At 46.0% G+C, this 21,660-nt stretch overlaps 1 protein-coding gene across 1 annotated transcript; it reads left to right on the top strand.

The window, feature by feature from the left end:
• The first annotated feature begins 10,816 nt into the window (after window positions 1-10,816).
• On the top strand, window positions 10,817-15,912 carry Polr3d (RNA polymerase III subunit D). Its single transcript, XM_075949710.1, has 9 exons — window positions 10,817-10,943; window positions 11,159-11,328; window positions 11,929-11,972; window positions 12,710-12,861; window positions 13,003-13,127; window positions 13,955-14,123; window positions 14,465-14,730; window positions 14,887-15,039; window positions 15,174-15,912. The coding sequence occupies exons 2-9, from the start codon at window positions 11,164-11,166 to the stop codon at window positions 15,294-15,296; spliced, it is 1,197 nt and encodes a 398-aa protein (XP_075805825.1). The 5' UTR covers window positions 10,817-10,943; window positions 11,159-11,163; the 3' UTR covers window positions 15,297-15,912.
• The last annotated feature ends 5,748 nt before the right edge of the window (window positions 15,913-21,660 follow it).

The following is a 21,660-nucleotide window of genomic DNA, read 5'->3' as shown; positions in this document are numbered from 1 at the left end:
TTGTCTAGCCTAAAACCAAGAGCAACCTGAAGAGCAGCAAGGGAGGAAAAGGCAGGCTCTCCGTGACTCAGTTTCCCTTCCTTGAAATGGAGGACTCCTGAACCATTTATGCTTCTCACCTTCTGAAGATGGCACTTGAAGTCGGCCTGAGGTCATGAGCCTTGGTGGTGGTGAATAGCAGCCGCATGAATGACCCTTTGTGCAACCGTGTGCCCGTGAGCCAGATGAGCAGGCGAAGATGCAACGCTTTATGGCTCATGCCTCTTCATGCCTCACAAGGACTCCTCTCAGAGCAGGAGGGAAACTCATGGTCAGAACAAAGCACAGCCAAGAATAACCAGCTGCACGTAGGAAATCTCCCGAACAGCCAAGAGGATGATGCGCTTCTGCTGTCTTAGTTTGGTTTGGCTTCTTGTTTCTTTAAGACAGGGTTTCACTATAGCACAGTAGCTGGCCTGGAACCAGTTACATGGGCCTTGACCTCACAGAGATCCGCCTGCCTCTGCCTCCCAAGTGCTAGGATTAAAGACATGTGCCACCATGCCTAGCCACCAGCTATGTTAGTATAGTAACTTTTTCTTACACAAGTCACACATGGTCACTGTAGAAATATGTGAGTACTTCGTTGTAAAAATTAAGAGCGGGGTTGGAGGGATGGCTCAGCCGTTAAGAGCTTTGGCTGCACTTCCAGAGGTCCTGAGTTCAATTCCCAATAGCTACATGGTGACTCACAACCAGTTATGAGATCTGGTGTCCTCTTCTAGTCCGCAGGTTACATGCAGGCAAAACACTGTATACATAATAAATAAATATAAGTCCTTTTTAAAAATCAGGAGGGAATTAAAATGATTGGTTTTCCCATCTTTCAAAAATAGATATGTGATATATGCACATGGTTTATTCCAAAAGTGGGAGGAAGAATTGGAATGTGCTCTTCTGATTTAGCAATATCCTTTTCTTTATGATATGGTCTAAATTGCTGTGTTTTGTTCTATTGTTGGGTCTCTTTTGGAATCCTCTACTCATCTGATTCTCTGTCTTCTTTGTCTCCTAAATAGTGAACACACTTATAGCAAAATTTCTTTTCATGCCTTAATTATACTTTTAATAATTATAAACACTTACGTAAGCTATTAAAATACAGATTTAACAAACTATTCTTTTAATTTTATTTGTTTTTAATTGGGTTATACCTTTTCCCCCACTACCCTTCCTTCCTCCCCTCTCCCCTTCCACCCTCCTCCCACCCATCACCCTCCCAATTTACTCATTAGATCTTGTCTCTTTCTCTTTTCTAGGCAGATCTATGTATGTCTCTCTTAGGGTCTTCTTTGTTGTCTAGATTCTCTGGGTCTGTGGACTGCAGGTTGGTCATTCTTTGCTTTATGTCTAAAAGGCACTTATGAATGAGTACATATTATATTTGTCTTTCTGATTATGGGCTACCTCACTCAGTATGTTTTTTCTAGTTCTGTCCGTTTGCCTGAAAATTTCAAGATGTCATTATTTTTTACTGCTGAGTAGTACTCTATTGTGTAAATGTACTATATTTTCCTTATCCATTCTTCAGTTGAGGGGCATCTAGGTTGTTTCCAGGTTCTGGCTATTATGAATAATGCTGCTATGAACATAGTTGAGCAAATGTCTTTGTGGTATGATTGAGCATCTTTTGAGTATATGCCAAAGAATATGCTGGGTCTTGAGGTAGGTTGAGTCCCAAGTTTCTGAGAAATTGCCATACTGATTTCCAAAGCAGCTGTACAAATTTGCACTCCCACCAGCAATGGGGAAATGTTCCCCTTCCTCCACATCCTCTCCAGCATAAGCTGTCATCAGTGTTTTTGATCTTGGCCATTCTGACAGTTGTAAGATGATATCTCAGAGTTGTTTTGATTTGTATTTCTCTGATGGCTAATCATGTTGAGCTTTTCCTTAAGTGTCTTTTGTCCATTTGAGGTTTGTCTATTGAGAGTTCTCTGTTTAGGTCTGTGTTGGATTATTTGTTCGTTTGATGTCTAGTTTCTTGAGTTCTTTGTATATTGAGTATCAGTCCTCTGTGGAGTTGGTGAAGATCTTTTCCCATTCTGTAGGCTGCTGTTTTGTCTTGTTGGCTGTGTCCTTTGCTTTACAGAAGCTTCCCAATTTCAGGAGTTCCCATTTATTAATTATTGTTTTAAGTGTCTGTACTACTGGAGTTATATTTAGGAAGTGGTCTCCTGTGTCAATGTGTTCAAGGCTATTTCCCACTTTCTTTTCTGTGAGGTTCAGTGTGGTTGGTTTTATGTTGAGGTCTTTGATCCATTTGGACTTGAGTTTTAACAAACTATTTTTAAAAAGATCAACCAGAGCAGGGCGGTGGTGGAGCACACCTTTAATCCCAGCACTCCGGAGGCAGAGGCAGGAGGATCTCTGTGAGTTCGAGGCCAGCCTGGTCTATAACAGCTAGTTCCAAAGCTACAGCGAAACCCTGTCTTGAAAAACCATAAAAATATCAGCCAGATGTGGTGGCTCATACCTCTAGCACTTAGACTTAGCAATTGTCTTGAGTTCCAGGGCAGCCTGAGAACATGTCACTGTAACCACCCTCACCCCACAAAAGAACCAAACCAAAGCATACAAAGCAAAACCACTAACTACCCAAGGGACTGGAGAGATGGCTCAGCAGGTAGGAAAACTGGCTGCTCTTCTAGAGGACTCAGCACCCATGTGGCAGCTCACAACTGTCTGTCATTCCAGTTCCAGGAAATATGACACTCTCATACATACATGCAGGCAAAACACCAATGCACATTAAATTAAAAAAATTAAAAATCATTACTCAAACAAAACAACCCACTTATGTGACAGTTGGAGAGACTGACATTTTTTAGTTTTGTTTTTTTTGAAACAGGGTTTCTCTGTGTAGCCCTGGCTGTCCTGGAACTCTCTGTAGATCAGACTGGACTCCATCTGCCTCTGCCTCCCTAGTTCTGGGATTAAAGGTGTGTGCTACCGCCTTTAATGTTTCTAAAGAATAAGGACTTTACATTTCTTTTGGCTGAGAGAATTAATTTTTTTGTTTGTTTGGTTTGGTTTTTTGAGACAGGGTTTCTCTGTATAGCTTTGCCTGTCCTAGAACTCATTCTGTAGACCAGCCTGGCCTCAAACTCAAGAGATCCACCTGCCTCTGGCTCCTGAGTGCTGGGATTAAGGGCATGCACCACCACTTCTTATCTGGACATTTGGTAATATTTAGGAATCACTGGTTTGATGATAACCTTTCAGTTATTTTTTTTGAAGATTTTTATTTTCTGTACTTGTTTTTCCGCATGCATGTCTGTGCACTGTGTGTCTTCAGTGCTATTGCTGCGAGGGGGGGCATTCAATCCCCTGGAACTGGAGTTCCTGGTGGTTCTGAGCAGCCAGGTGGATGCTGGAAACCGAAGCCAGGTCCTCCCAAGAGCAACAAATGCTCCTAACCTCTGAGCCATCTCGCCAGCTCCGCAGTTTGTAGATATTTTTTAAATCCCTTATTCTTCAGAAATGTATATTGTGGTATTTATAAATGAATAACATACTATAAATGGTTTATTTCAAAGTAATCTTGGTGGGTGGTGATTGAGATAAAACAAGGGTGAATAATTAAAGCTGGGCTCGTGGAGCTCTAATGAGCTATTTTCTTCTACTTCGTGCCTTGTTGGAAGTTTCCACATTAAACATTATACCTAAGCCAAGACTGCAACAATAACAAAGACACGTATTAAGCACCAAGACACAGTGCCAGACATGTGATTTGGAAGGCAGGCTTGAGAGGCTGATTCATCAGTCTCATAATCGAAAGGGAAATGGAAAGGAGGCCCAGCCCCAGAGTTAGAAAAGGCGTATTCAATTTCAGATCTGAACGCAAAGTCTATATTTTACCTCCTAGAGATGGGTAGCAGATACAGAATCTGATATACTCTAGAAAGAGCCTGTCTTAAAAACAAATTAGATGTACTTATTTTATGAGTGTTTTGTTTGCATGTACGTATGTGCTCCACATGCATACCTACAAGTGGTTGAGAGCCACCATGTATGTGTTGGGAACTGAACCTGGGTTCTCTGCAAGAACAGAAAGAGGTCTTAACTGCTGAGCCATGTAGCCAGCCCCAAGCTTACAGTCTCAATACCGCCTGTGTGCTTTATAAAATCAAAATGTATAGATTTTCTTTCTAGGTAAGCTGAGTGTGGAGAGCCCATGAGCCAACAAAGTACACACATCCACAAAGCTCCTTGTTCATTCAGTTTGTGCTTACAGTGAGACAGCCGTAAGGAGAAGGGGTGTCTATGAGCATTGCACGGGTTTCCCATGCCTACCTACTCTCAGTGTTTGAGACTGCATTTAGATATCCTGCCACTCTCAGGGCTTCCACTTTTCATACTTAATAAAGAACAGTGATGAGCTGGGCCTAGGGGAACAGCTGCTCAGAAGACTGAGGCTGGAAGATCACATTTGTTGCCCATCAGGACAACTTACAAAAACAACCCCTGCCTCTGTAATGGTTTGCATAAGAATGGCCCCCATAGGCTCACGTATTTGAACGGTTAGTCAGTCGTCAGAGAGTGGTACTGCTTCAAAAGGTGTGGCCTTGGTGGAGGAAGTGTGTCACTGGGGTTTGGGCTTTGAGCTTTTAAAAGCCTAACTGAGGCCTGGTGACTCTCTCTTGCTGCTGTCCTTGTTCTGACTGTAGAGCTCTCAGCTCCTTCCCCAGCACCGCGTCTGCCACCATGCGGATAATGGACTAAACTTGAGAAACTGTAAGCCAGCCCCAATTAAACATTTTCCTTTATAAGAGTCGCAGGGGTCATGGTGTCCCTTCACAGCAGTAGAACATTGACTAAGACGTTCTGGAAAGATAAATCCCTACCGCTGATGACACCATGCAGTTTGGACGCAGGACCCAGATGACCTAGGCTGGATCTGTCCTGAAAGTCTCCTCCCTGAGAACTGGCCTTCATGGTATCAGAAGGCCATACAAGCTTCCAAAGGAGGGAGGCAGCCAACACTCCCTCTCAGCTATGAAGAACAATGATCAGTTTGGCACAATAACCCTAAGGGTGCAGTAGTTGACACCATTTTTTGGAGGTGAGCAAAAGCTCACTAATTGGATCTAAGACCTGCTCAATAAGAGGGAAATAATGCCTGGTACTGGAAACGATTTGGAGTTAGTGATTATGGACTCTTGTCATGGATCTTGGAGGAAATCTACAACTACCAATTTACTAAACCAGCTTAATCCCTAACTAAGTTCTACTTACTTATTCTAGCATCTACAGATAAGTGTGGTACTCATCCCTCATCAAGGTAATTTCTCTCTGCAATAGATGGGGACCACATAGAAGCCCACAACTGATCAAAATACAGGTGTGGAGCTCAATACCAGTGGATACATCCACAACATAACTCTTGTGCCTGAGATTTAGATGCAGGGACCATTGTAGAAGAGTGGGCAGGAAGACCGTAAGAGCCAGAGGAACAGGGAGTTGTCTGTGAGGTTTTGTCTTCTAGGAAAGTCAGAGAAGCTACAGCCAAGCAGTCTCACCAGCATGGCTGCCTAAACATGATCTGAACAAGGGTGACATCAATAGACGTGCTAACACAGAAAAGGGAAAGTCCATGAGGCTCCAACCCCAGACAAAGAACTAGAGACAAGTAAGGAACAGTGGGAGAAGGAGAAATAGTCTTACCCAGGGAAGAGCACGCCAATCTGTTATTCAATATCAAATGGCCAAGTTCAGGTGTGGCTGCTGCACACCTTTAGTCCCAGCAGTTGGGAAGCAGAGGCAGATTGAGTTTGAGGCCAGCCTGGTCTACATAAAGAGTTCCAGGACAGCGAGGGTTACATAGAAAGACTCGGCCTCAGAACAAACAAACAATAACAATAACAACAACAGCTAAATAAATGATCAGCCTTGAAAACGTACAGCAAGTTGTAGTTATATTTTAGGAACACACACCACCACTACCAGTCAAACCTACTGGCACCGCATATGAGGTCCTAGGCTTGGTCCTAGTATTTTGAGTCAGAGAGAGAAAATATAAAAATCTAACTCAAAAATAGCATTTATGTATTTATGTGTTTATTTCTGTGATTCCGGAGACTCAAACCAAGGACTTGTATAGGCCAGGCAAGGACTCTACTCACCTGTACCCGCCCTAGGCCCGAAATGGCGTTTATGTGAATGGTGTCAGAGTTGAATTTACCTCCTAGAAACAATTCACCTTTATGTTTTGACTCACAGCCCGGCTTGCTCCATGGCCTCAGCACAAACTGGAAGTCATTCATTCCGTTTAAAAGATCTATTGGATACTCATTATATATCAGGCACTATTTGAGGCAGGAGGAATAGACGCTGGACAGCCACCTAACCTCCAAGAAATTCTTCTCATAGGGCTTGTTTCCTGGTAGGAAGGCGGCAGACACATTAACAAGCAGACACTACAGTCTACTGGGGTGATGACAGAGAAAAATAAGTCAGGAAATAGGAGTCAGGGGAAGGCTTTTTTGTTTTGTTTTGTTTGGCAGTGTTAAGTAAGGCCACCAGAGAAGGCGTCTATGTGAAAGTGATGGGGAAGCTGACTCGAGGGAGGGAGGGGCCCATGCAGCATTACAAGGGGAAGGCACATTCTAAGCAGGAGGTGCGGGAACCCTGAAGCAGAAGCCGGCTAGGTATCTCCTAGCTGGGCCTGGCGTAGCAGGAACAGTCAGTGAGAAATTCGGGAGTGGAGGCCCGAGAGTGTGGGTGTTTAACCAGATTATGCCGGGCCAGGGAGGCCACCCTGAAACAGGGATCCACTGGGAAGTTTAGGCACAGATGTGACCTGATGGGACTGTGTAACTTGCGCTGTTGAGACTAGACCAGGAGGCCCATCTGGAAGGGAGTCCAGGCAGGGAGTTATTGTAATAAAAAGAGTCACCAAAAGTGGCCTGCACCAGAAAGTGGTAAGATTCTGGAAAAATCTAGAAAAGCTGACGTAGTAAGGGAGTCTATGAAAGAAGAGAGTCAAGGGGATTGCATAGATACATACACCCTGGCTAACGTGCCTGGGGGACTGGTTTTAATCCTCACGGTGGGGTTGGGAACAGATTTTTGATGTAACAACTAGAGGGACATAGTTGCCACTTAGTAAAATGGGGCTGCTTTCTAACAGTTTGGATGTGGACCTGGGTTTTAGATGCTGTCTTAGGGTTTCTGTTGCTGTGAAAAGACACCGTGACCATGGCAACAAATTAGAGATCAGGAAATAGAAGACCCTGTATAAACAAATAAACAGTATGTGAAATACCTGATTTAAGTCTTCTTTCTAGAAATTCCATAAACATTGCAAGAGAATTGACCATAGATTTTGATCATATTCATTTGTCCCTTATCCTCTTTTGTGTCACCCCGTTTGTCTTAGGTTAACTATTGCTGTGGTAAAAACACATGACCAAAGAAACAGGGAGGAAGGTGTTTATTCAGCTTACACTTCCACATCACAGTTCACCATCAAAGGAAGTCAGGACAGGAACTTAAGCAGGGCAGGATCCTGGAGGCAGGAGCTGATGCTGAAGCCCTGGCTTGTTCTCCATGGCTTACTCAGCCTGCTTTCTTTCTCAGCCAGGACCACCAGCCCAGGGATGGCACCACCCACACTGGGCTGGGCCCTCCTTTATCAATCACTAATTAAGAAGATGATCTACAGGCTTGCCTATAGCCCAACCTTAGAGAGGCATTTTCTCAATTGAGGCTCACTCCTCTCCGATGACTCTAGCTTTGCCAAGTTAATAGAAAACTAAACAGTACACTATCTTGCTAATCCTCTTCTGAGCTAGGTACCATTCTACTTTCTACTTTTCTGTATTTCTGCCCATGATTCTATGAGCTTCATTAGGGCTGTTTAAGGGAACATGAGCATCTTACCAATGATTCCACCGCATCTTGCCTTTCTTCCCGTCAACTTTTAACTACTTGGAAAGTCCTCAGAGAGGAGGGGGATCCATGAGCCCCTCCCCTATGTTATTCTTAACATTTTTAATAGTGATACATCTTAACACAGTACTTTTTTGTTTTTCCAGACAGGGTTTCTCCATGTAACAGTCCTGGTTGTCCTGGAACTCAACTCTGTAGACTTGGCCTCAGACTCACAGAGATCTACCTGCCTTCGCCTCCGGAATGCTGGGATTAAAGGTGTGCGCCGTGACCACCACCCAGCTAGTACAGTACTTTGAAAAAACTTATTTGTTCTCATTCTATGTGTATGAGTATTTTTGCTCACATGTATGCATGTATACTATGAGCTTGCCTGGTAGCCCCAGTGGCCAAAAGAGAGCACTAAATCACCTGAAACTAAAGTTATGGACAGCTGTGAGCCATTGTGTAGGAGCTGGGAACAAAAACAAGGGCTTTTAGTCACAAGGGCATCTCTCCAGCCCTCTAGTGCAAATACTTCTAGAAAGCGATTTAGTAGTATCGATTGATGAGCCACAAAATACTCACCAAAAAGAGTCTAGCCACTGTGGAAGCCAGTTTTTGTTTCCCCCCCCCCAAATTAATCATACATTTATGATACATGCCACTTGGGTAACAGCCACAGAATTATGGGGATAAAAAAGTAGCCACAAAAGCTAAGCTAAGTCTAAAGAATGGCAGCATTCCTTTAAGGCTAGCATGGGGAGGCAGAGGCAGACAGTTCTCTGATTTCGAGGCCAGCCAGGTCTACAGAGCAAGTTCCAGGACAGTCAGGGATACACAGAGAAACCCTGTCTAGAAAAACCAAAAGACAAAAAAATAGAGACCAGATTAGTGGTGGGAGGAGTGGGGGCAGGGAAGGCTCATTAGTAAAGGAGGTTTTATATGAAAGGGCAGCTACAGGGATACCTGTAGTGTTGAAAATGTCCCTGGGTGGTGGTGGAGCATGCCTTTTATTTATTTATTTATTTTGATTTTCAAGAGAGGGTTTCTCCGTAGCTTTTTTTTGGTTCCTGTCCTGGAACTAGCTCTTCTAGACCAGGCTGGCCTCGAACTCACAGAGATCCGCCTGCCTCTGCCTCCTGAGTGCTGGGATTAAAGGTGTGCGCCATCACTGCCTGGCTGGCACATGCCTTTTAATCCTAGCACCTAGGAAGCAGAGGCAGGCGGATCTCTTGAGTTTGGGGCTAGCCTGGTCTACAAGTGCTAGTGTCAGGGCAGGCTCCAAAGCTACAGCAAAACCTTGTCTCAAAAAACAAAACAAACAAAAAACAAAAAAAGAAAGAAAATGTCTTGTACTGTGACTATAAAAATGTCAGTATTCCGGTTTTGATGTGCTATTGGGGGGAACAAAGGAAACAGAACTTGGGGTCTCTGCTGCATCATTGTCATCGTTGTCATCAATCATAATCACCATCAAATGAAACAGGATCTCATTTTGTAGTCCTAGCTGGACTGAACTCACAGGGACACGCCTGCTTTCGCCTCCCAAGTGCTGGGTTTACAGGCATGCACCAACATGCCTGGCTCTCCAAATCATTTATTCTTTCCTTTTTAAAAAAAAAATAACTGCATATGTATGACCTCAAAACTTACTTTTAAAACATACATCTCTTTCTTAGGGATATAATCTAAAAGAGAATTTAACAAAAAGTGGAATGTATCAAATGTACACTACAGTTATTTACAAGGATATACCCATATAAATGAAGTGCCCAATCAGGAAATAAAGTCATTTATAAAACAAAGGATACAGTATTGTGGCCCAATATGACAGTACCTCACAAATATTATAATACTAGCAGTTTATGGAATTCTAGCAGGAATAGTTTCCTTCCAAAGAACTACATAACGTTGCTACAGTTTTTATTCGTATTGGGGGTCGGTAGGGTGTAACATTAAAGAACATTTTTCTTCAGATTAAATTACAACCATGCCTTACATAAAAGTTTTTTCAGCTTGGATTGGTGGTGCACACCTGTTTTTGTTTTTCGAGACAGGGTTTCTCTGTAGCTTTGTAGCCTTGTCCTAGAACTAGCTCTAGTAGACTAGACTGGCATTGAACTCATGAAGAGATACGCCTGCCTCTGCTTCCTGAGTGCTGGGATTAACAGCGTGCGCCACCACCTGTAAATCTCAGCACTGAGGGGGCAAAGAGACAGGATTCCTATGAGTTCGAGACCAGCCTGGTCTACTTAAAATCCAGATTAGATAGGGTTACACAGTAGGGTCGTTTTAAAATGAGCGAACAACCAATCTCCCTCCCCCAAAAGTAACAACACCTCCCACTTAAAAAGCAAACTACAGTTCCAGACTTCCCAGACTTTGATCAAGCAGTCATGAGCCCAGGCTAGTGAGAAGAGCTACTGGCTGCTCTGCCCAGCAGCGTTAATGGTGACACACCCCAGGACCCACCGGACAGACAGGGAAGGCGCTGGCGAGTAAAGGACTAGGCCTGGAGGTACAGTGGCAACTCCAAGGTCAACGCAAAGGTGCAGGCAGCCTCGGTCTGAGGTTACTCCCTGTGTCCTCAGCCCCCTCCCGACCGGCGACCCCACGGCTCCTAGAGGCTAAGCAGCGGGGAACTCCACACGAACAGGTAGGCGACCTTGGAGCACCACCACGGACCCTGAGGACCACGCCCCCACTCCCTGCCAGGGGGTCGAGACACGCCCCCAAGAGTCCCGTCCCGGCGAAGCTCACATCCCACCCCTTTATCCTTTTTTTCGCCCTCTCAACCCAGCTTTTCCCGACTCCGGGAAGAACCGGGAAGAGAAGGCGGAGGGCAGCGAGGCGCCGTCGGATAAATACTATGGTCTGGTCCCGCCCCTTTGATGTCACTTCCGCCCCAGGGCAAGATGGCGGCTCCCGGTCCCTGCCACGCAGACTTCCGCCTGGCGGGGCTAGCAGGTGCCCGTGGCGGGTCGTGTCGGAGGTGAAGTCGTGACACTCGGCGTGGAGTCTCAGCACAGGTGCGTCAGACGGTCCGGAGAAGAGGGCATGTGGCGAGTCCAAAGCTAGAGGTGGGGCGCTTCGGGGAGCCTCGCCACGTGGGACCGGGAGGAGCTGCGGCGCAGCGAGAGCGACGCACGGACGGGGGGGGGGGCGGGAGGCCACGTGGGTGGGGTTCCGCCCAGGGTCTGCGCGTCCCTCCCTTGGAGTCACTTGGTTGCCTGTTTTCCTCCAGGCACCATGTCGGAAGGAAACGCCGCTGGCGAGCCCAGCAATCCTGGAGGGCCGCGACCCCTTCTCTCGGGGGGTCGGGGGCTGATCGGCCGGCGACCCGCACCCCCGCTTACGCCTGGCCGCCTTCCCTCCATCCGCTCCCGGGACCTCACTCTTGGCGGAGTCAAGAAGGTACCTGCGAGCTTGTTTGCACAGAAACCTAAATACCTTCCAGGCCTTAGGGATGCAACTCCTGATGTTCTTGTAGGGCCCACAGTGTCCCTGATGGCATGTCAACCTCTAGCGAGACCTTCAAGTCTAGGTGCTGGTATAAGATACTGAGACGGCTTCACATGCAATTAAAAGGCAGGGAGCCTAGTTAATCCAGGGTGTTAAAAAGTGCTTCTTATATTTTGAACACCTTTAGAAATACCGTGAAAGTCAGACAGCCATGAGCTTTACTTGAAGTTTGAGTGTTCAGAACTCTGGATGCCAATACTGAAACTAATAATCTAGTATGTGATGACTTGAAGGCATGACTTTAGCTGCTCTGTGTCCTCTTCCAGTATGTATTAAGTGAGATATGATGCGTAGCTCTGAAGGGAAAGAGCAGAATGATCCAAGAATAAAGCTCCTGAGTTTTGTCTTGGGTATTTCTGCTAATAGTCTACCCATGACATCCGTCTGTGAGTGCTGACTGATCTGTCTTGCTAAGCCTTCCCAGAATTGTTTCCCGGTGAACCTGACTGGTCCGTATAGCACTTTGAAATGCTGTTGTTTTCTCCTTTCCAGAAAACCTTCACCCCCAATATTATCGGTCGGAAGATCAAAGAAGAGTAAGTAGCTTACCCTGTGTTGCTGTGGACTGGGGGAAGCAATTAGGTGTGTGGCTCAGAAATTGTAATTTACACCATTAGCTTATTTACTAATGGAGACAGGGTCTCTGTACATTTCCTGAAAATCACTCTGCAGACCAGGCTGGCCTAGAACTCACAGAGATCCGCTTGCCTCTGCCTCCTGAGTGCTGGGATTAAGGTGTGTACCACCATGCCTGGCTCTAAGGTACTTTGATTTAGAGGTTTTTTTCCTTTTTTTTTTTTTAAATTGTAATAAATAGCTGAGGTAATCAACTTATAGAGAGGGAAATTTTATTTTGGACCTCCAAGTTTTGGGGATTTTAGTCCATGGTCAGGTGATTCTTTCGCTTTTGCACCTATGGTATGGCAGTGAACACGTGACAGTACCTGAGGGAAGGGAAGTGGAGGAAAGGAAAGGGGAACTTCAGGGGCTGACCATCCATCAGGAGGTCCCAGCTCTTCTAGTACTGCTAAGGTGGGGCTAGACTCTTCGCACTTGTCCTTTTGTCTCTGTCCTAGCCTTTTTGTGTCCAGGCAATGGAAAACAAAACAAAAACCCCACCTTTTAAACAAGAAGATATAGTAAAGGGAATGAAAAGCTCTGCCTTGTGAACGAAGTCAAAGCTCCAGCAAAGGACTGGCTTCCACTTCTCGTGATGTTGTAGGAAATGGGGTAGTTTTCTGAGACAGATCCTTTTATCTGTTCTCTTTTCCAGGCCAAAGGAAGAAGTAGCCATGAAGAAGGAAAAGCGAGAACGTGATAGAGACCGCCAACGGGAGGGTCATGGACGGGGACGTGGCCGCCCAGAAGTGATCCAGTCCCATTCTATCTTTGAGCAGGGCCCTGCAGAGATGATGAAGAAAAAAGGTACCCAAAAGGGATCCGTTCTAGATTTCAGTTCAGACTGCCTGAGAAGGCAAAGCAGTGGAATTCTCCATCCCATTTTGGTTTTCCTTGCTGTCTCTGTCTTCCTTATTTATCCCTAGTGAACAGAATGGTTTTCCACAGGGAACTGGGATAAGACAGTGGATATGTCAGACATGGGCCCTTCCCATATCATCAACATCAAAAAAGAGAAGAGAGAAACAGACGAAGAGACCAAACAGATCCTGCGCATGCTGGAGAAGGATGATGTAAGTACCAGGAGCCTGGGGGACAGGTGTAACAGGATTTCCTGAACCATCAGCCCCCAAATCATGACAAGGACGGATGCTTAGTATTATGAACATTCTACCTTAGTTTAGGCTTGTCCCATTAGCTCTTATAACTTCACCCTATCCCACTCCACCCCCTCCACAGTTTCTCTGTGTATCACTGGCTGTCCTGGGACTCACTCTGTAGACCAGATCGGCCTCAAACTCACAGAGATCCGCCTGCCTCTGTCTCCTGAGTGCTGGGATTACAGGTGTGCGCCACCTCCGCCCAGCTAGCTCTTATAATTTATATCAACATGTTTCTCTTCATCTACATTTTACTTTGAGGCTTTTTATCTTTTTTCATTCTGTATGTCCTACTTTTCCTCCATGCCTCGCTAGCGTCTTCCTCTCTCTCCTCATTCTCTTCTCTCCCAAGCCTAGATTCCTCCTCCTACTTATTCTTTCTACCCACTAACCCCCCCCTACCCTCTACTGCCTAGCTATTGGCCATTCAGCTTTTTATTAGACCAATCAGGTGTCTTAGGCAGGCAAAGCAACACATCTTTACATAGTTAAACAAATATTCTGCTACATAAACAAATGCAACACATTCTAGCACAGATAAAGTAATTTTCCACAACGACAGGCTTCTTTGTAGTTGCTAGAGAAGGCATATAGGGAGCCAGGTCAGGGGGTGCAGGGCTTGCTGATGTCCTGAAACTTTTGGTTTCACTCAAAAAGAAAGCAAAGAGAGGTGGGTCCTGAAGTGGACTGTGACCTGGGCGTATGTGCTGACATTCTATGTGACTTCAACTCTTTGGCAGTTCATCGATGACCCAGGGCTAAAGAATGACAAACGGAACATGCCAGTGCAGCTGCCACTGGCTCATTCAGGGTGGCTTTTCAAGGAGGAGAGTGAAGAGCCAGATGTTAAGCCTTTTTCAGCTGGCCCCAAGGAAGAAGACATGGAAGTGGATGTGCCTTCTGTAAAAGGTATCCTGTGTCAGCTCCCTTGTGTTCCTAGCTCCCCAGAAGCTCTCACATGGCCTCCAAGGCTGCTGCTCACCAATTTCATTCCCACTGAAATGTATAGGCACAGAACCTCTCCTCGGAGTTCACATGTCTTTGTATATCAGTACACTTGGCCTCAGCTTTTCCATTTTAGAGAAGTCACACAGCTCTTGAATTTCTTTCTTGCTCCTGTTTATAATTGGCATCGCCAGCTTCCTGGCTGAGCCACGGTAGAACACGTGTGTAAAGGGTTGAGAACAGTGAGCTGGCTTGGTGGTTGACTACTTAATGTCTTTTTTTTTTTATTATTTCACTTTGGGCAGTGAAAGAGGAGCCACGGGATGAGGAAGAGGATGCCAAGGCGAAGGCCCCTCCCAAAGCAGTCAGGAAGACCCCTGCTCTCCCAAAGGACGTGTCTGTTGCAGAGCTGCTCAGGGAATTGAGCCTCACCAAGGATGAAGAGCTGCTGTTCCTTCAGCTGCCTGATACCCTTCCTGGGCAGCCACCCACCCAGGATGTCAAGCCTATCAAGACGGAGGTGCAGGGCGAAGATGGACAGATGGTAGTCATAAAGCAGGAAAAAGACCGGGTATGTTCAGCAGCGAGTTCTGGGAGAGTCCGGGTTAATAGTTCCAGGGCATGGCCCTTGTTTCTGGCCTTTGTTGCTGGTGCCTTTCTGGGAAACAGTACGGGGGTTCATTCACGAAAGTTGTCGCCTATGTCTTTCTCCTGCTTCTCTCCATAGGAAGCCAGGCTGGCAGAGAACGCTTGTACCTTGGCTGACCTGACAGAGGGTCAAGTGGGCAAGCTGCTCATCCGAAAATCAGGGAAGGTGCAACTCCTCCTGGGCAAGGTGACCCTGGATGTGACCATGGGAACAACCTGCTCTTTCCTGCAGGTGCGACCCTTGTGGGCCAGGGAGAGGCTTTGGGAAGTATTCACAGCTTGAAGCAGTGAGGGGAACACTGGGGTCACAGGACTGAGGGCTGACTTCGGTGTGTGGTTCTCACTGATGTCTCTATTGAATGGCAGGAACTGGTGTCTGTGGGCCTTGGAGACAGCAGGACAGGGGAGATGACCGTCCTGGGACATGTGAAGCACAAACTTGTATGTTCTCCCGATTTTGAATCCCTCTTGGATCACAAGCACCGGTGAAATGAGCAGATGGAGGAGGGTGGTGACTGTGCCCACGGCTGCTGCCTGCTCCAGACGTTTTGTTCTCAAATCCGTGCAGCCCAGAAGGGACTTGTTTAGCCCACCCACTGCAGCCTTTGGCAGCTGTAGTTCCAGTTTCCCCCGCTAGGGCCCGTGCCGCACCCCCTACCCCAGCAACTGTGAATGGCACAGTGACCTCTCCACAGCACAAGTATGGAAGGTACATCCTCGCTGCTGGGGACTTGACCCTGCTATTTATTTTTATTTATGTCTTAATCCCCACAACTAACTGCATTCTCCCAAGTTAGGATGGGGCAGGCTTCTTGTTGGGGGAACCATGGGCTTCAGGGATGGGAAGGAGGTAGGAAAGAATAGGGATAGAGTTTGAGACTTAGGACTCGGTTCCAGCTCACTAGTTTCTGGTTCTGTGTTTTTGAACAAATTACCTGACCTTTCTGAGCCTCATATTCCTCATCTGACAAACATGAGGATCATACCTACCTCACAGGGTTGGTGTGAGGATCAAATGGAATCTTGTAGTTGAGAACTCCTTGCACAAGACCAGGAATACATTATATGTATATATATGTGCTCAATAAATGTTAGTTTCCATTTCCTTTGCTTGAGTCTTTTTCCAACCAAATGAACGTTATATTCTGTAGAAGTAGCTGGTTCTGCGCATACCCCTGCTTCTGTGACTCACTAACTTTTGTTTTGTTTTGTTTTTGTTTTTCGAGACAGGGTTTCTCTGTGGCTTTGGAGCCTGTCCTGGAACTAGCTCTGTAGACCAGGCTGGTCTTGAACTCACAGAGATCCGCCTGCCTCTGCCTCCCAAGTGCTTGCTGGGATTAAAGGCATGCGCCACCATCGCCCGGTTTACTAACTTTTTAAATTTTTTTTACTCTTTGGTGCTGGGACCTGGAGCGTGCTAGACGAGTGCACTACCACTGAGCCACACCGCCCAGCCCTGGTTCATGCTTACTTTGCATCCTATTACCGCCCCAGGCTGATGTGGTGAATGTTTGAGTCAGCTCTTCTGTACCTGTCATCGTTTAATGTCTTAGCCACCTGCTTCCTCCTGGAGGGTCTGTTGGAAGAAGTTAGAGGCCCCTTCTGACAACCTCAGAGGCCTTTAGATAATGAGGGGGGTTGAGGCTTACTCTCCTGCAGTGAGTGGCCAATAGACTAACTTCCATACAGGTGTTTCTCAAAAGAAACATCTGGCCACAGAATTCGCACAACATTACATTCAGTAGTGCTTAAAATAACAACAACAACAAAAAAAAAAACCTTGGTGGGATTGGGACTGACCCTTGATGGGTGACCTCCTGCTTTAGAAGTTTGGCGTTTGAGACGCCCCCTTCTGCCTCCTAGCACCGCTGGATGTGCTGCCAGCATGTCCTGCCTGGTTCCTACTGCTCTAGCTGCTGCCTGTCACCTTGCTTCCTTTGTAGAGTTGCTGTGCTGTGTGTGGTGCCTTGAAGAACATTTCTTCCTTGTCAGTAGGGCTGAGGCATTTTCAAGTTGGTGACAAACGTGAGGATCAGATGGAATATTGTAGCTGAGAACTCCTTGCTCAAAACCAAGCATACATATACTATACACACACACACACACACACACACATACGCTCAATAAATGTTAGTTTCCTTTTCCTTTGCTTGAGACTTCAAGACAAACTGATGTCTTAGCATGTAGCATCTATACTGATGAACCCCAGACTCAGGACTGCCAGGTGGCCCTAGAATCTTCGGGTATTTCTTCTTGTAGTCTCCCTTTCCTTTCTCCTTCTCTAGTCTGTGGCTTATTGAGCACCTCTGGGACTTTTCCTACAGAGCTTCTCAGGCTGCCCAGCCAGTTATGTGAAGAGATTGAATCTTTAGTGGCCCCATTGTCCTGGAACCAAAAGCTTATCTGTTCTGTTGGGTCATGGGATTAGTGTTCATAGAAAACGGGAAGAAGGGTTCCTTGGGAGTGTGTGCCATGGATATCCTGTCTGGTCGAAAGCAGCTCTGGACTCCAGCCCTTTGTGCTTTTAAATAGCTGATGTACTGCCCTTGAGTGAATCTCTATGGGATCCTCTCTGTTGTGACTCAAAACCCTCCTCCTTTTTTGGGAGTAACCCAATGACCTTGTGTCTTTAGATGTTTGCTATTTTGCACAAATTCTTTGAGAGGTTTTTTTTTTTTGTTTTGTTTTTTTGTTTTTGTTTTTAATTGAGACAATTTCTCCATATAGCTCAGGCTGGCCTCAAACTTTAACCCTGCGTCAGCCTCCTGAGTGCTTTAATTAAGGATGCACAGCAACCATGGGCAGAAACCTTTTGAGTTCCTCGAGTCTTCCAACAAGAGCCTAGAACACCTTCGTCCTCACGTTACCATTTGAAATGCCTTAAGAGTGTCGCTTTCGACAGTCAGTTCTCACCACCTGTCGAGGTTCCAGACGCACAAGTTAGAGAGAGCTCATCGCTACAAGGCTGGGAAGCGAGGCAAGTCTGCTGTCTTGGCTGAGCCTCTGAAGCGAAGCCTCCATTTCTACCAGCAAATGTGCGCAATTAACGGGGGTTGGGAAGGCAGTTCATACAAGGGTGCAAATGAATGCAAATGTATTACTACCTGCATCTGTGTGTACATATAGTGTGTTAGAAACAGAGAGAATGATAGACTTGTTCATTTCTTTGTGTAAGTGGCTGTAGACTTCAGTCAGGCTTGGGATTGGTTTCAACTCCACAAGTAACCTTGGGGAGGAAAAAAAATCACTTGTCCTCTAGGTTTATTTTACTTAATTTTTTCAAAGAATGTTATTACTATAGCTTTTTAATTAAAAGGATTACTTTATGTGAGTTGGGGGTTCAAACATGTAGAGGTCAGAAGACAACTTTGAGAAACTCTGAACTTTCTACCCTGCTCCTCTCCTCCCGCTTGGTTTCTCAAGAAAGAGTTTCTTTGGGTACCCTTGGCTGTTCTGGAACTCGATTTGTAGACCAGGCTGGCCTCAAACTCACAGAGATCTACCTGCCCGTGCTTCCTGAGTGCTGGAATTAAAGGCGTGCACCACCGCAGCCCGACCTTGCTGTTGCCTTTAACATGGGTTCTAGGTCATCAAGTGCAGCGAGCACTTTTACCCAGCTTCCTGATTTGCTTTTAATTTTTTAAAATGTATGTCTGTCTGGTGTCTGTGGAGGTCTGTGGAGGTCTGATTTCCTTGAGTTATGGATGGTTGTGAGCCATCACATGGGTGCTAGGAACGAAACCGAGGTTTACTGCAAGAATAATCGTTCTTCATCTCTGTGCCATCTCTCCAGTCCCGCTCCCCCTACCACGTTGCTTTTCTTTTTTAAAAAAATTAATTTTTTAAAATATTTATTTATTATGTATACAGGTTCTGTCTGCATTTTGCCTGCAGGACAGAAGAGTGCACCAGACAGTTGTGAGCCACCATGTGGTTGCTGGGAATTGAACTCAGGACCTCTGGAAGAGCAGTCAGTGCTCTAAACCTCTGAGCCATCTCTCCAGCACCCCTCACCCCATGTTGCTTTTCAATGGCAATGAAAGTAAAGAATTTATTGGGTACCAGATAGATAGGCTCCAGTGGCAGACACTCATTCATGATCAGCAAGTTCTTATTAAACCAGTCTATTCATAATCATAAAACAGCATGGAACCCTCCTAGGATTTCTGCATCCTTTCCCAGTCCCCCGAGTTATTTCACTTCAGCCGCACAGACCTTGACGCCATGTCACACAGCGGGTAGGCTGTACCTTTTTTCCCCCATTTCTTTCCCCAGGTCTGAACTCACCTTGCCCCAGATGTTTCTAGGTCTTGCTTATGAAATCCTCTGGTTCTCTGAGACTACCGGGCCATGCTCTATAAATTAGCAAACTCAAGTGTGGTGCTCTGCCCTTGTTGCCAGCACTGATGATGCTACAGCCAGGGTTATGAGCTTGAGGCTAGCCTGTGCTACACAGTTCCAGGTCAATCTAGGCTACCCAGCAAGGCTTTATCTCAAAAAGGACAAAAAGAAAACTCACATTTCTGGTGCTTTTTGCTCGCATTTCTGATGCTTTTGCTTCCCTTACCTATAGAGCCTTTGTCTCCCCGTGATGCTCCACTCTTTATCTACTCTTCCCACTCCACTGTGACGGTAGAGCACAGACGACGCTGTGCATACGTGATACGTGCATCACAGACAGCCTTACACATAGCAGGCAGCCAGGAAGTTCTGGTTGAAAGAATCAAGACAACTCTTATGTGCAAATGGCAGTGTTCTAGTCAATACCCACATTTTTAAGCAAACGCATGAGAAAACTGACCCAACTGTAAGGTCCCTCCCTCTTCCAGGAAGAAGAAAGAACCAGGCCAACCCTGTGGATTGGGCTTTGGTCAGGTTATGCTTAGTGTTTTGTGGCTTTCCCTTGTGGGTGTACAAACGGTACTCTTCCATTAATGTGTCAGATGTACTCATAAACGTCAAAGGAATCATGACAGGTGGAGATTGCTTCCTATAGACTTGTGCTTGCACCTTTGGGACCCCACAACCCGAATGGTTGCCGTGAGATAACTGAATCTTTGGTTGGCCCTTTGCTATTGTAGCATGATTAAAGGGGAGTAGCCTCCTTAGGGTAGTGTTCTGTAGTAGGGTTGGGATTTGCTGCTCCTATGATGAGAATAATATATCTCTTTTTTTGTCTTTTGAAACGAGTAGGTTTTTTTTTTTTCATATAGCTCAGATTTGCTTTGAACTTCCCATGTAGAAGAAGCTGGTCTTGAACCCCTGATCTTCCGTACATTGCCTCAGCTGGGATTAGAGGCATGCACTGCCACACCCAGCTGACATAACCCTTTTGAAAACAACTCTTAAGGTTGCTCCTAGGTTCTCATTGAAATTGAACACCTGGGGTGGGGTGGTGATGTGTCTCAGTGGGTAGAGGACCAGTTGTCCAGCCTCGCGTCTAAGTTTAATCCCTGGGTGGGACCTGTCTTCATGGTAGAAGGAGAAAGATTCAATTGTGTAGCTCTCCCACCTCTACACACTTGCCATGGCATATGCACACGCATATATACTGCCAGAGTGTCCCAACTCATACCCATCAAGGCCTCATGATAGATCCTCCCCTTCTGAGGTGGGCGAACTAATTCAATGTCTAGCGAGGACCTAGCCAGCTTTTCACCCCACAGTCCTACAGTGTATGTAGTACACTGGCCTGACATTCAGCTCTGTCGATATGGGGGCCTGGGAGGAGGGACAGCATTTGTTCCTTTGGTAAAACTTACTCTCTGCTCCACAGCCCAAAGCAAAGGCATTGGCTCATGAAGCTCCCAGTTCACAGAGGTTTCCTTATATGCCAGACCCTGGTTCACTGATGTTTGCTAAGCTGAAACCAGCGGTGTTCCAGGGGCTGTTATGGCAGCATCCTCACCAGATGTGTGGAATGGAAAATGGATTCATTTGCTCCACTCAGTGGACAGAACTCAAAGCTGTTCTCCTAGCAGTGGCCAATACTATTTTTACTGACTCCAACAGTTGACAAAGCCTACCTGTTTGGTCTACCATTTGGAAAACTACAGACTGGCAGGTTAGAGATTTCCCGTTTTGGAACCATGAAACAGAAACAAAGCTGATAGAACCAGTTGGGTCAATCATGTCAATGCCCAGAGTGAAGGTTCATTCTCTAATGAAACCGACTGGAATTGGCATGGGCTGAAGCTGTACCTCCCAGGCTGTCACCTTTGCTTCTTGGATTCTTTGTGTCCTAGACACGTCAGGAGTTAAAGGACCGACCCATGTTTGACATGCAAAAACTGCTACTACACTAAACCAACCACAACTAATAAAAGTTAAACTGTCAGCCAGATGGTGGTGGCACACTCCAGAGGCAGGCGGATCTCTGCAAGGCCAACCTGGTCTACAGAGCAATTTCCAGGACTGGCTTCTTAGCTGCTGGGAAACCCTGTCTTGAAAAAAAAAATGTAAAACTGTCAACCAGGCATACACTTGTAATCCAAGCATTCAGGAGACTGAGGCAGGAAAATTGCTTCAAGTTGAAGGCTAGTCTGGGCTATATAGTGAGTTCCAGGCTGGTTTTGAATACAATGCAACTCTATAAAAATCCAAAATAAAAAAGGGGGAGATGGGCTGTGGATGTTGCTCAACTGATGGGACACTTGCATGAACAAAGCCCTGGTTTTGATTCCCAGCACTTTGTAAACTGTGATAGTACATGCCTATAATCCCTGGACTCTGGAGGTAGAGTAGGAGAATCAGAAATTCAAGGTTAGCCTCAAGATCAAGGCCAGTCTAAAATACACGAGATCAAATAAATACATAAACTGTCTCTTGGTAAGGGAGACACGGCACAGCATGA

Source organism: Microtus pennsylvanicus, chromosome 15, assembly GCF_037038515.1.
Source record: "Microtus pennsylvanicus isolate mMicPen1 chromosome 15, mMicPen1.hap1, whole genome shotgun sequence".
Taxonomy (NCBI): domain Eukaryota; kingdom Metazoa; phylum Chordata; class Mammalia; order Rodentia; family Cricetidae; genus Microtus; species Microtus pennsylvanicus.
Note: the sequence above shows the minus strand (reverse complement) of the source record. Positions and strands in the feature narration are given on the sequence as shown.

Bases quoted from the DNA above. Each gene is read 5' to 3' on its own strand.
- Polr3d (XM_075949710.1), top strand. From the start codon at position 11,164: ATGTCGGAAGGAAACGCCGCTGGCGAGCCCAGCAATCCTGGAGGGCCG. The intron at 13,128-13,954 runs GTAAGTACCAGG...ACTCTTTGGCAG, and splicing joins GCATGCTGGAGAAGGATGAT to TTCATCGATGACCCAGGGCT. The intron at 15,040-15,173 runs GTGCGACCCTTG...ATTGAATGGCAG, and splicing joins CAACCTGCTCTTTCCTGCAG to GAACTGGTGTCTGTGGGCCT.